General features: G+C 37.8%; 1 protein-coding gene across 2 annotated transcripts; it reads right to left on the bottom strand.

The window, feature by feature from the left end:
• Positions 1-2: 2 nt before the first annotated feature.
• LOC124291802 (ER lumen protein-retaining receptor 2) lies at positions 3-8,281 on the bottom strand. 2 transcript variants are annotated; one of them, XM_046728875.1, is made up of 5 exons: positions 8,099-8,281; positions 5,902-6,161; positions 5,306-5,558; positions 4,050-4,077; positions 3-2,308 (listed from the first exon to the last, which is right to left on the bottom strand). In XM_046728875.1, the coding sequence occupies exons 1-5, from the start codon at positions 8,187-8,189 to the stop codon at positions 2,257-2,259; spliced, it is 684 nt and encodes a 227-aa protein (XP_046584831.1). In that variant the 5' UTR covers positions 8,190-8,281; the 3' UTR covers positions 3-2,256. The 2 variants fall into 2 exon arrangements, with proteins under 2 accessions (XP_046584831.1, XP_046584832.1); XM_046728876.1 differs by lacking the exon at positions 4,050-4,077.
• Between the last annotated feature and the right edge of the window lie 4,635 nt (positions 8,282-12,916).

Genomic DNA, 12,916 nt, shown 5'->3' with positions numbered 1-12,916 from the left:
AGTTAAGTGTTTGTCTTTATTTATACAATTCATTTGTTGCTTACAGCAAGTTGGTGAAAGGTTTTTGACAAGATGTCGCATATCATATCATTTTAACAACAAAACCAAGAATAACTACTCTATTTGCATGCAACAGTCTACACATGGTTTAATATGGTAGAATACAGCTGTTACGAAGAATCAAATCCAGGCACCATTATGAAATAATGAATAAATAGTCTGTACAAATGAATGAAATGGCAATAACAGGAGACGACGACAGGGGTCCATGGTATCCAGTGGTTAGAGTGCAGATAACTAGAACTTCTGATATGGAGAGTACCTGAATAACCCAAGTCTTGTTGAGTACATCAGCAGTAAACAAAGCAGTGAAAATTATTAGTTTCATGGATGCAGAAAAAGAAACACCACACCTCTTGACCTAACAAGGTTTAAAAAACTAACAGAAGATAATAATAATTGTGAAACATCTTGATGGATTCTGGCTAGGCTGAATACTGTACATGCTGCAGGACCCCTGCCTCGACAGTTAAGACGGATGCTTGTACAGTACAGACTAGTGGTAGCGCTGTTTCTATCATCATTGGGGTACCAGTCATCTACTTGATGCCCCAACATGGATTCCCACTCTTACAAACCATGGAAAACAAATTCAAAAGAATTCACTAGCATTACATAATGACTGGCAGTACGTTAATCATATCAGTGATCGAAAAATCAAGGCCCGTTAATACAGGTTGACATTATCTTAACATATTGCTGAATTTACATACTTATTTTTGCATGATTCCTTAGTCTCTCGTATGGAATCCCAGAAGGGACATTGTCGCATTTACGCCCTTACAAAAACGCAGCAAGCAAACCTAACAGAACCTTATGCAACAAGTCCTGCATGCTTGTAAGAGTGAGATTAGATAACAAGAAACAGTGACTTGATCACCAACATAATATTTTCCACCATCATCATCCCTGGTCCCCTTAGAGACACCAAACACAGACAATATGGCATCAGTAGACATGACATATGTACAAAATGCACCTATTAAGAAAATAGTACTATCTTATATCCCTCATGGAAGTCAGATATGCTTCATACAATCCTACTGCTGGTTGAAGTTTTGATGTTAACATGACTCACAAAACAAGTGTTGAACAACTTTACATTCACACAGACCATTCTAGACTACAGTATGCTGCTCCCTTAAGTCCAGAATTATTTGCTTGTTCACGGAACATCCTCAACTTGAATCACTGGTAGTCAAATACATGCAATTTTGTATTTCTTCATCTGTCAAAATTTGAACATGGGAGTCTGATACAAGGTCTTATCTTGTACCTCTAGTGTGTATACTAGCAAACAATGGAACCAACAAAAGCATATCCTATAAAATAATTGTAACAAAACTAAAACTATTGATAATGATAATATAGAACAATAGAATTGATAGTATCTGTTCACATCACATACCTGAGGGGCACATATCTAACTTGGAAGCAGCAAGATATTTAATCTAGTGGTGAACCAGGCCTAGGTTTCTGTAAGTAGGCTTTTGTAGTTCAGAACAATTCGGACAAAACAAATCAGACATGTGCCCATCACATCAACATACCAATAAGAATTTCAGAACAGAAAGTCCAACGCCCAACTGGCCAGTTAGAAAAAAAGCCCAAAGTCCTTTTATAAAATACTTTTCATTACCTTGCAGGCAAACATACACAACATACATTCTGATGGCTATATTAAAATACCGCAGCATGATCAACTTCATAGCAACTGACCAATCAAGTAAAGCATGCTCCTTTGTTGATACAACGACCAGGGAAGTGTACAGATCTGTCACTTGTCTTGTGATTAGAGACCTTTCATGATTAGTGTTAGTAGGTACATGATCATGTACACAATCGCTGGAGTGTCCTAGTCATGTCAAGACCAAAATCACTGGTTACTTGTAAATACACAAAAACAAAAACTGAGCAGCAAATGTTAAAGCCATTTACAGATATCATTTCACTTCTCTGATAGAATAATTGTTCCAACTACCTTACACAAGAATGCTAACAATCATTATTTATAGTCCTTGTTCATGAAAATATCTTATATAGGATATACTTTGCAGCTATGGTCAATAACTGGAAGCAGGTTGATATCCAATTTCTGTTCTGAACTTCCTGGAGGCTTCTTGAAGCATGCCTTACTTTTTCAGTCCACAAACTTTGACCCTTTTCCAGCCCTCAGTATTCACATGAGGAAAGTTTCTAGACAATATCTATCCTCAAGCTGGTAGGCTTAGTTTCTTCCCCTTCAAAACTGAAACAAAAAGAAATAAAATGAAAATTGCATGATAAAGAACATATATAACAAGTGATTATCATTTGTTGATTACTCAAGCTCAATAGATTTCTGAAAATGCTCCAATATAACTACCGGTAAGCTACTGACATCCGTGTTTCAGAACACAAGTGTACTCCATTCTGATACTTGCACGGTCAAACCATGCTAACTTCCAACAGTATGAAGTTGGTGTAACTTGGCAAAAAAATTATTAGCACTTGTCCTGATACCAACACTGAAAAAACAGACAATTGATAAATTTGACATATACTACACAAATGAAGTTTAAGGACACTGACTAGTAATTGTTTGATAGTACTGGGTACTTTGAGGTGCAGTGAGCTCACTGAGCGCATAGTCACATGCCATTTATACATGTCGAGAAACACACATTATTTTGAACCCTATAATGTCATCATACTTCATTTTCCTAGGTGACAATACCATTTTGTAAACAGAAAACTGTGGCAAATGCACACAAACAGATACACGTATCAACATGTACACATTATTTACATTCCCAAACACATACAAAAGCAACACTAAGTCAGCAATATAAATACATACAATGTCCACAGGGAAAGAACTCCAACCATGGGTGTGGTTACAATGAATGACAGAAACTTATGAAATCATAAGCAAAAGAAAAAAAATGAAATAAAGCAACCCACATGATTGGCATGTAAATATCCAATGCATTGTTTATGTTTGTTTAACATTATGACTACTCGTATGAGCATCTCTCTCTTGGGACACGAAGACATGTGTCAACCAAGTCAGTGATCACCTGATTTCATTAGTCACCTCTTACATATTGTTTATGTAGATCTCAGAATATAAAAATTAAGGAGCAATGTGGAATTCTTTTTGATCGATCATGAAGAAAATTTGGAATAACCACATGGAGATTCATATGCAGTTTGCATCCTAAAAAATGTTGACGCATAAAGCATTTGTCTCTGAATCATGGGTTAGTATACACTACAGCACATTTAGAATGGAAGTCCATCATGCATGTGGGTGGGTAGTTAAGGGGGAAACCATCTGTAGTCCAGGACTGTGTCTTACAGTTAATGACATAAATATGGGAAATATGCAAACTAGAATAACCATGCTTATTATAATTATAAGATCTTTGACAAGGTGGATGCCTTGAATGTAATTCTATAAGCAGCAGGTATGTACAGCACCACTATCCAATTTGTTGTATCATTTCGTGTACAATGATGTATTACAAGGTTAAGATGTGAGTACATTGTGCAAAAAGCTGAGAAGTGTACAGGAATGCTCAGTTATCATGAAAGACATGATTAAAGGATGTTACAAAAATACCATCAAATATTAAGTGTTATATTCACAATGATGTGGGTGGATATGGCAAGGTTTCAATCTAGCTCATTGGTCCATATTATAGAAATTTGAAAGTGGTAACAGGATAAAGACAAATTTGTTATTACAAGTAACAAACATTGTGGAAAAGCTCCCAAACAATTTGCCTCCAGTAAAACTTTGGAGTGCTTTTGGAGAGTAAAAAATAAATAAACGGAAATTATTTCCCATGGAAGTTCCAGGTTCTAAAATGCAGGTGGGAAAACTAGAAGGTTAAACCAATGGAAGAGAGACCCAAAGCCACTTGTCTCCTAGACTCTCAATGATGCTACTCTAGCCATGCAAACCAAGAAGGCAGCAACATGTATCATTCCCACGATTTTCGTACCTCATATCCTTTAATGCTTTGAACTGACCTGAAAATGATTAATTTGAATACTTTCATGTCATCTGTTAGAAGAATTTTGTTTGGGATGGCATCAAAATATATAAACATTCAATTTCCCCTGACCAGTTTTATAATTTTTTCCAAAGAATTGTGATGCGTTTTAATGTAATTAAATGAACAGGTTGATGTACATCTTTCTTTGCCTCTTCAAATATATGTACAGAGATCCCAAATCTTCACAAACATCCAAAATAAAGGCACAAAGGGGAAATGGGCCAAAAATTTGGAAAGTATTTTCCCTTTCTGTTGTGTCATCTTATCAGCAAATGATGCCAAGTAATTTGTCATAGCAGCTTACATACTCAAACAGTTAGATTCCTTGATGGTATATTGATATTAATAACTCAAATCAGCCTTTTTTTCTGAACTAAAGAGGCTGATTTCTGGCAAAGGACAACTTTCCCATGATTTTGGCAAAATCAACATGAAACAACAGAATACCTGTCTTTATCACATCAATCATACACTCATGAAAATGTTATCAATGGGTGTTCTACACGTAAACTGGTTTAGAAGTATCTTCTACATACCATAAACATTTACAGAAACAACCAATAACCATAGGAACAGAATTATAAATTGTACATGCCACAAGATAGATTTGGCAACATGTTGATTTAACATACTTTTCCTCAGCACCGGTCATGAACACATACTGAATGACCCATATTACAGGATACAATACAGTTTACTCAGGATGTGTGAAACATGAATTAAGTACACGCATCAACATGCCTGTTACATATCACAACAATCAGGACATTTATTCCCAATGAGTTTAAACTATCCCCCACAAAACATAACTGCAGAGAAAAAGAAGATAAGGCCTTTTTAAAGAAGATAAAACAATTGGAGTCGGTTTTACAACTTTTTCAACAGTCTAAACTGTCTTAATCTTTCAATACAACACAGAATTCATAATATGTTAGTGTAACAATGCAACAAATTAATGCAGTGCTGTTGACACTGCCAATTCAACACAAAGCCAATGACCATTTGCCAAATCAGTAAAGTGACTAGAACACTAACATCAAGTTCATTTCAGGCACACTGTCATTCATGCTAGGGTAGGATGCCAACTACATGTACTTGCCTAATCATGGGGTTATATTGGAGCACTTTCAGAACAACAGAGCACAGAAGACAGCACCGAACAGTTACTAAACCAAAATAAAAAATATTGCTAAAATACCCACCTTTCGTGATGTACAAGTAGAAGAAATCACAATACAATATTGTCTGTACACATCCAGCGACCACAGCTATCAAGTCAAAGAATCCCTCAAAGTAGTAACGGTACAGCCAGTTGAAGATGTACAGAGCTCTGTAGGATCCCAAGGCAAACAGGTAATGGCTGGTGATGGTCTCGGCCTCACCGGTCTTGCTGACCATGAACAACTGTGGCAGGATGGCCACCGACTCCAGGTAGATGGAGAAGGTCCACAGAATCTGTACAATCAATGACATTATCAAAATTATAGCCAAAAACAACAGATTTGAACATAATAAGCATGTAACTAAGTATACAAGAATAAATAATGAACAATAAATTATACTTGTTCCAAACGTATAAAGCCATTTCAGAAGCTTGACGATGCAACACCACGAAACTATTACCACGTTATGAAAAATCACACTGCTGTGATTCTATGAATTGACATTTCATCTCTCACAAAAAAAGTGTGCTTGCTTGAATAATAATGATTAATAGAATGATATCCCCCCCTAGCTCTTTTCCCTTTAAGAGAACGCAAAAAAGCTGACTACCAAAATCAACAACAAAACCACAAACCTCAAGGGGAGAGAACTCATGATTGACAAGGAAGGCCAAGCCACCGACTGGTACCACCAAAAATTCCATTCTGAATGTATCGTGGTTACTGTCATAAGTGGCCCTGAACTTCATGAACATAAGGTAGACTGTGAAGAATGATGATGAAAGGAAGAAGATTTTCATGGCTGTGTTGTAGATAGAGATGAATGATGTGAACAGATCCAGGTATCGCGAGGTGAAGACCAGGGCGAAAAGAATCTGACTCTTGCCAGAGATACCTGAAAATATATTAATTATCAGTTGGTCAAAATTATTAATGATGGTTAAACTCTTAACCACCGAGCAGGTATTGTGTGTAATTATTTGTCGTAATTATCTTATAAAATTACACACAAACAAAAATAACGCGTTATTTGGATCAACATTATTCATAAAAGGGTTTATGACAACAATCAACACTTCACTAAATATTGTGCTGTCAAAACCTATTACCGTAGATAAGCCAATCTCATAGATAAGCAGACACCCCCCCCCCCCCCAACTTGACCCTTAAAATCAGTATCAAAAAGGCATGTTTCGTACATAAGCCGACACCCCTCACCAATATATCATTTCCAATAAATTCCTATTGTAAAGTTTGCCATCCTTAGAAACCATTTGGCTGAGATACTCTCTGTTGCATGCTAACCTACTGACATAATAGAACAAAACGCACAACATTATATAAGCCATAGGGCAGGTGCTTTGCACTGCTTTCATCACAATCGACTGAAGAAACTTGGTAAAAGTTAAGCATCATTAGCAGGGAGGCTCTGTTCCACATATTTCGTATTGTTGAATAAACAGTTAAATATTTTGAACATACTGACCATTACTGTCACAACATTCCTGGTAATAATAAAAAAGCCTCAACCTGACATGCAGTTAAACCCAACTAATCAAGGATACTTGTCATAAACTCATATTCGTTTCACCATCTAAAGAGTAGTAAATATGGTAAAGCTCAGCCCTCAAAATTCAAATTCTGCATCTAAAGAGACTACTGTCCAAATTAACAACGTTTTAAAGGCTATAATCCCTGCTGTGGAAAAACACATTTTGGAATATTACAGCATTTGCATGATAAGATTAAATGTATCTGTTCTGGTGATATAGGCAACATGCAAAAAAGAATGAAGAAACATTATCAGTTTAATTTGCCTTACAGATTTCATCAATATCTGGCTCATTAAATAATAGGTTGTGGTATAATATGATCATTATTGGAGTGTTGGTAACAAAAGTAATGACACAAACTGCTGTGAATTGTTGATCAAAAGACAATCAACATGGGCAAGGGTTGGAATGTGACTGTTTGTAATTTACATTGGTATTGTTGGTAAACTGATTTAGTTCAAGCATCTTAAGGGAAAAAAAGATAAATGAATATCTTTACACTACATAAATAATCACGAACACCTCAAGCAACACAATCATAAAGTCTTACATTTGGGGCCAAAGAAACCTGTACAGCCCTTTATCTACATGTACCTTGATTATGCTGGTGTGAATAAAACTACCATATATAGCAATGTACATACATTGGGTACTCAATCAAAACAGACCAACAAGTCATATCACTCATAACAATGATATGAAATATACCATAAAGGTACAATTCTAAATGGAGAGGGACTTATATTCAAAATTGATGGATCATGTTGGGGGGAAACTAACTATTTAAGTTGAGGTAAAACAAACATTCTCTCAGGCAAAATGTCATGCCCATACTGTTCATTACTTCATGGCTTCTCAGATGCTAACGCTTCTATTAATTAAACGATCGTGTGTTGTTGTTTTTAAAAAAAATGGTAAATGACGGTGCCACGTCAGTGCCACTTGCCAATGGGCAAAGGGTTGCTACGTGTACACTGGAACTTCTCAGGATTTGACTCGGCCTGGGGGATCAAATTACACTTCGTTAACGAAAGATGTATCCTGCAATTTATTTCACCAAGCACCAACAAATGGAATTGTAAAATTATACTTTACAATAACACAAAAAACATACAATATAACAATATATACTGATGTTTAAAGTTCTCCAGTATCTTATTTACAAACACCTATTGGGACCAAGCAACTTTGGCAGCTAACGTGTCACCGGTGTATTCGCCGGTTGTCCTGTCGCTATTTAAATCACCCAAACCACGTACAAAATAAAAGAATACCTCACCTGCACATGATCTTGTCTTCCACATCTTTAGCAATAACAATATTATTGCTAAAAGATGGGACATGTCACCGCAAAGTCTGAAGATATTCATGTTGGATGCGTCTGCTAGCTCTCACACGTTCCACTATGGCGGCTGCGGACGTGGCTCGAACTGTATTATGGGAAAGGAAGTTATCAAGGGAAATAATTCACAACGAATAATCAAACTGACCTGTAAATAATAAACGTCGTGTCAAAAATTGTTCCACGTTCATGGGAAGGTGGTGCATCATAGACAGTTTAAGGCATTTCGACAAACGTATGCATCGTCCGGATATATATTTTGAAGGGATATAATAATAATGGAGATTTATAGATTGGTTTCCCTACTCTTAGAAGAGTGTGGGGCAATGATGAGTATGCCACTTACAAGTGTACACGTCGGCAATCAGTGATTCGAAAGGAAGTACTCGACAGTTTTAGCTGGGTCTGATTACAATGACATGTGGCAAGTCTTCAAACGATAGGGGTTGTGCCATGTTAACATTAGGTGTGAGATCAAACACACGCACACACACAAGTACGTGATCTCATACTTAATGTTCTCATGTTTAAATGGCACAACAGCTATCGTGTGATGCCATGTGTAAGTACACACACACATACACACAGAAATGTTTGAGTTTATAGTGTGTGTGTGTGCGCGCGCTTCAAGTGATAAGGGTTATGTTGTGCCATAGTGTCTGACTGTCTTAGTGACATTAAATGGCAAAATATCTCTCAACGTCAACATAAACATAGATACGTATTTCATCAAAATATAGTTATTTGGCTCAAAACAGAACAGTATTAAGTGCATACTTATGTATGAACATTCGAATAAAAAGCAAAAGACCAATTCTCACAGAGAATGCCCAATTTGAAAGACACAAATCGTAAAAAAACTAAAGACAATATTTCTGTCACTTGTTGCTATTTTATTGAAGAAAGTGTCATGAACGAAAATCAGTGTAGCACTCAAGGGTAGCTTGTCAAAATTCCACCTCATCTCATTCAATACCACCCTACACGATTGTTGTAATCTACATGACTTCTTTACGATGGCTTCATAACACATTGAAGGGAGATATCGTTCACAAAGTTCAGTCGTTAATCCCAAAGTTGTGTTTCGTTAAGGAAACAACATTACATGTAACATCCTCTCCACTCAGATGAGGTTGTTAGCATTATAACAATAAAGTTGATCAAGTCAAAGCTCTTGAAAATATAACATTATGTTATACTGTTAAATGCAGTTCTTTACGCAAAAGAAGTCGACAAAAAGAATCTCATCTGAGAGGTAATATCATGAACTTCACTGACAATACAACAGCATTTATAAAAGGTAATATTAATGATCAGGTTGTGAATGAATGCCTTTGTAACGTAGATAACAGATTTGCAGAAAAACACCTGTTCACATGAATAACATTCATTCTTTCTTTCTCCCTATTCCCTTGTCCGTAATCCCGCTGGATCTCGGCATGAGCCTTGCCCATTCTGTCAGAATTCAACAATTATATTGTTGTAATCTACGTTACCTTACAAACTAATTCATTGGACGTAATAATCGTCCTCATATAGACTGATTTTACAGCAACTTACCATATATGAAAGTCATTATTGCTACTTGGTTAGCAATAAATAAAATATTCGTAACAGCTACCGGAACATGTGATAGTTATGAAGGTATTACTTCATTCATTGCAATCTACGTTACCATACTTTGAGGAGAGAGTACAAAATTGAGGTGAAAGATATGTTGTAGTTTTTTTAGGAGATCGAAATATCATACGTTTAGGGTCGATATCAATATGTATAAAAAATCTATGTGATGTTAACAGAATCGATACAAGCTTCACGAAATACAACTTTTGTCAATTGGTTTGAAATGATGGCTAACGACACCCAAATATAGTGATCATTTCCAAATGTTTGTACCGACGAACTTCTCAACAGTAGAACAATTGATGTCTTTCAGTGGCATTTAGAAGTTGTACATTGATGTCCAAGATATTTTTATGGATTAAACTTCTTTTTTAATTTCTCTCACAACGTTTCGAGACCATTCCAGGTCCCTTCATCAGGTGAACTGGCAGTTAGGACTATGACGTCGTCACTATTACGTCATAACTGAGTTATGACGTCACAATGCAAGTGACATCACAGTACACTAGGGAGAGGGCTGTGACGTCAGCTGATTGTTGACGTAGGTGTATGATGTCACCACTTTTTTTTTGGAGGGCACAATAGACTGTGACGTTGCAACATTGTTCCCTCACACATTCCTCTTTGGACAATTGTGCCACTGTCGTCAAGGCCGATGTAGGCACTTCTTCTATTTTGTAAGAGATGCTCTCCATTGCTCTAATTCATGAGACCGACTGGGTGTTCTATAGAAACCATTTCATTGCTGATAGGCATGAATTTAGAACAAGCAGCAACCGAACGACAGAGTGTGCTTCAGTAAACTACACAATCTCCTCCACTGTAAATCCAATGCTACAATAAGGAACAACAAATAATCTCCAGGAATGGAAGTCAATCTTCAAGTCATATATCAAAGCGACCATCAGTGCCATCATATATATTTCTGTGTGTGGCGATGAGATCCTTCAAATTTGGTATGATTACTGAGGCTGAACGAAAGGCCTATCTTACCTGTGTCGATGACTCCCTTCTATTACACCCGACCTGTGATTATAACCCCTCCCTAAAGCAGGCCGTCGTCCGGCCGCGTACACTGCTGACACTCAAGTGGGCTGTGACGTCAGCTGATTGTTGACATAGTTTGTCTATGATGTCACAACTCTCGGGGACACAATAAGCTGTGACGTTCCACCATTGTTCCCTCACACATTCCTCTTTGGACAATCGAAAAAATGTCGTCAAGGCCGATGTAGGCACTTCTTCTATTTTGTAAGAGATGCTCTCCATTGCTCTAATTCATGAGACCGACTGGGTGTTCTATAGAAACCATTTCATTGCTGATAGGCATGAATTTAGAACAAGCAGCAACCGAACGCTAGAGTGTGCTTCAGTAAACTACACAATCTCCTCCACTGTAAATCCAATGCTACAATAAAGAACAACAAATAATCTCCAGGAATGGAAGTCAATCTTCAAGTCATATATCAAAGCGACCATCAGTGCCATCATATATATTTCTGTGTGTGGTGATGAGATCCTTCAAATTTGGTATTTTTACTGAGGCTGAACAAAAGGCCTATCTTACCTGTGTCAATGACTCCCTTCTAGTACACCCGACCTGTGATTATAACCCCTCCCTAAAGCAGGCCCTTGTCCGGCCGCGTACACTGCTGATACTCAAGTGGGCTGTGACGTCAGCTGATTGTTGACGTAGTTTGTCTATGATGTCACCACTTTGGAGGGCACAATAGGCTGTGACGTTCCACCATTGTTCCCTCACACATTCCTCTTTGGACAATCGAAAAAAATGTCGTCAAGGCCGATGTAGGCACTTCTTCTATTTTGTAAGAGATGCTCTCCATTGCTCTAATTCATGAGACCGACTGGGTGTTCTATAGAAACCATTTCATTGCTGATAGGCATGAATTTAGAACAAGCAGCAACCGAACGCTAGAGTGTGCTTCAGTAAACTACACAATCTCCTCCACTGTAAATCCAATGCTACATTACGGAACAACAAATAATCTCCAGGAATGGAAGTCAATCTTCAAGTCATATATCAAAGCGACCATCAGTGCCATCATATATATTTCTGTGTGGTGATGAGATCCTTCAAATTTGGTATTTTTACTGAGGCTGAATGAAAAAGGCCTATCTTACCTGTGTCAATGACTCCCTTCTAGTACATCCGACCTGTGATTATAACCCCTCCCTAAAGCAGGCCCTTGTCCGGCCGCGTACACTGCTGATACTCAAGTGGGCTGTGACGTCAGCTGATTGTTGACGTAGTTTGTCTATGATGTCACCACTTTGGAGGGCACAATAGGCTGTGACGTTCCACCATTGTTCCCTCACACATTCCTCTTTGGACAATCGAAAAAATGTCGTCAAGGCCGATGTAGGCACTTCTTCTATTTTGTAAGAGATGCTCTCCATTGCTCTAATTCATGAGACCGACTGGGGTTTCTATAGAAACCATTCCATTGCTGATAGGCATGAATTTAGAAAAAGCAGCAACCGAACGCTAGAGTGTGCTTCAGTAAACTACACAATCTCCTCCACTGTAAATCCAATGCTACATTACGGAACAACAAATAATCTCCAGGAATGGAAGTCAATCTTCAAGTCATATATCAAAGCGACCATCAGTGCCATCATATATATTTCTGTGTGTGGTGATGAGATCCTTCAAATTTGGTATTTTTACTGAGGCTGAACAAAAGGCCTATCTTACCTGTGTCAATGACTCCCTTCTAGTACATCCGACCTGTGATTATAACCCCTCCCTAAAGCAGGCCCTTGTCCGGCCGCGTACACTGCTGATACTCAAGTGGGCTGTGACGTCAGCTGATTGTTGACGTAGTTTGTCTATGATGTCACCACTTTGGAGGGCACAATAGGCTGTGACGTTCCACCATTGTTCCCTCACACATTCCTCTTTGGACAATCGAAAAAATGTCGTCAAGGCCGATGTAGGCACTTCTTCTATTTTGTAAGAGATGCTCTCCATTGCTCTAATTCATGAGACCGACTGGGGTTTCTATAGAAACCATTCCATTGCTGATAGGCATGAATTTAGAAAAAGCAGCAACCGAACGCTAGAGTGTGCTTCAGTAAACTACACAATCTCCTCCACTGTAAATCCAATGC

The sequence above is a fragment of the Haliotis rubra genome, unplaced genomic scaffold (assembly GCF_003918875.1).
Source record: "Haliotis rubra isolate DU_JTF1 unplaced genomic scaffold, ASM391887v1 Scf5, whole genome shotgun sequence".
Classification (NCBI taxonomy): Eukaryota; Metazoa; Mollusca; class Gastropoda; order Lepetellida; family Haliotidae; genus Haliotis; species Haliotis rubra.
This window is presented reverse-complemented; position numbering and strand designations above follow the sequence as displayed.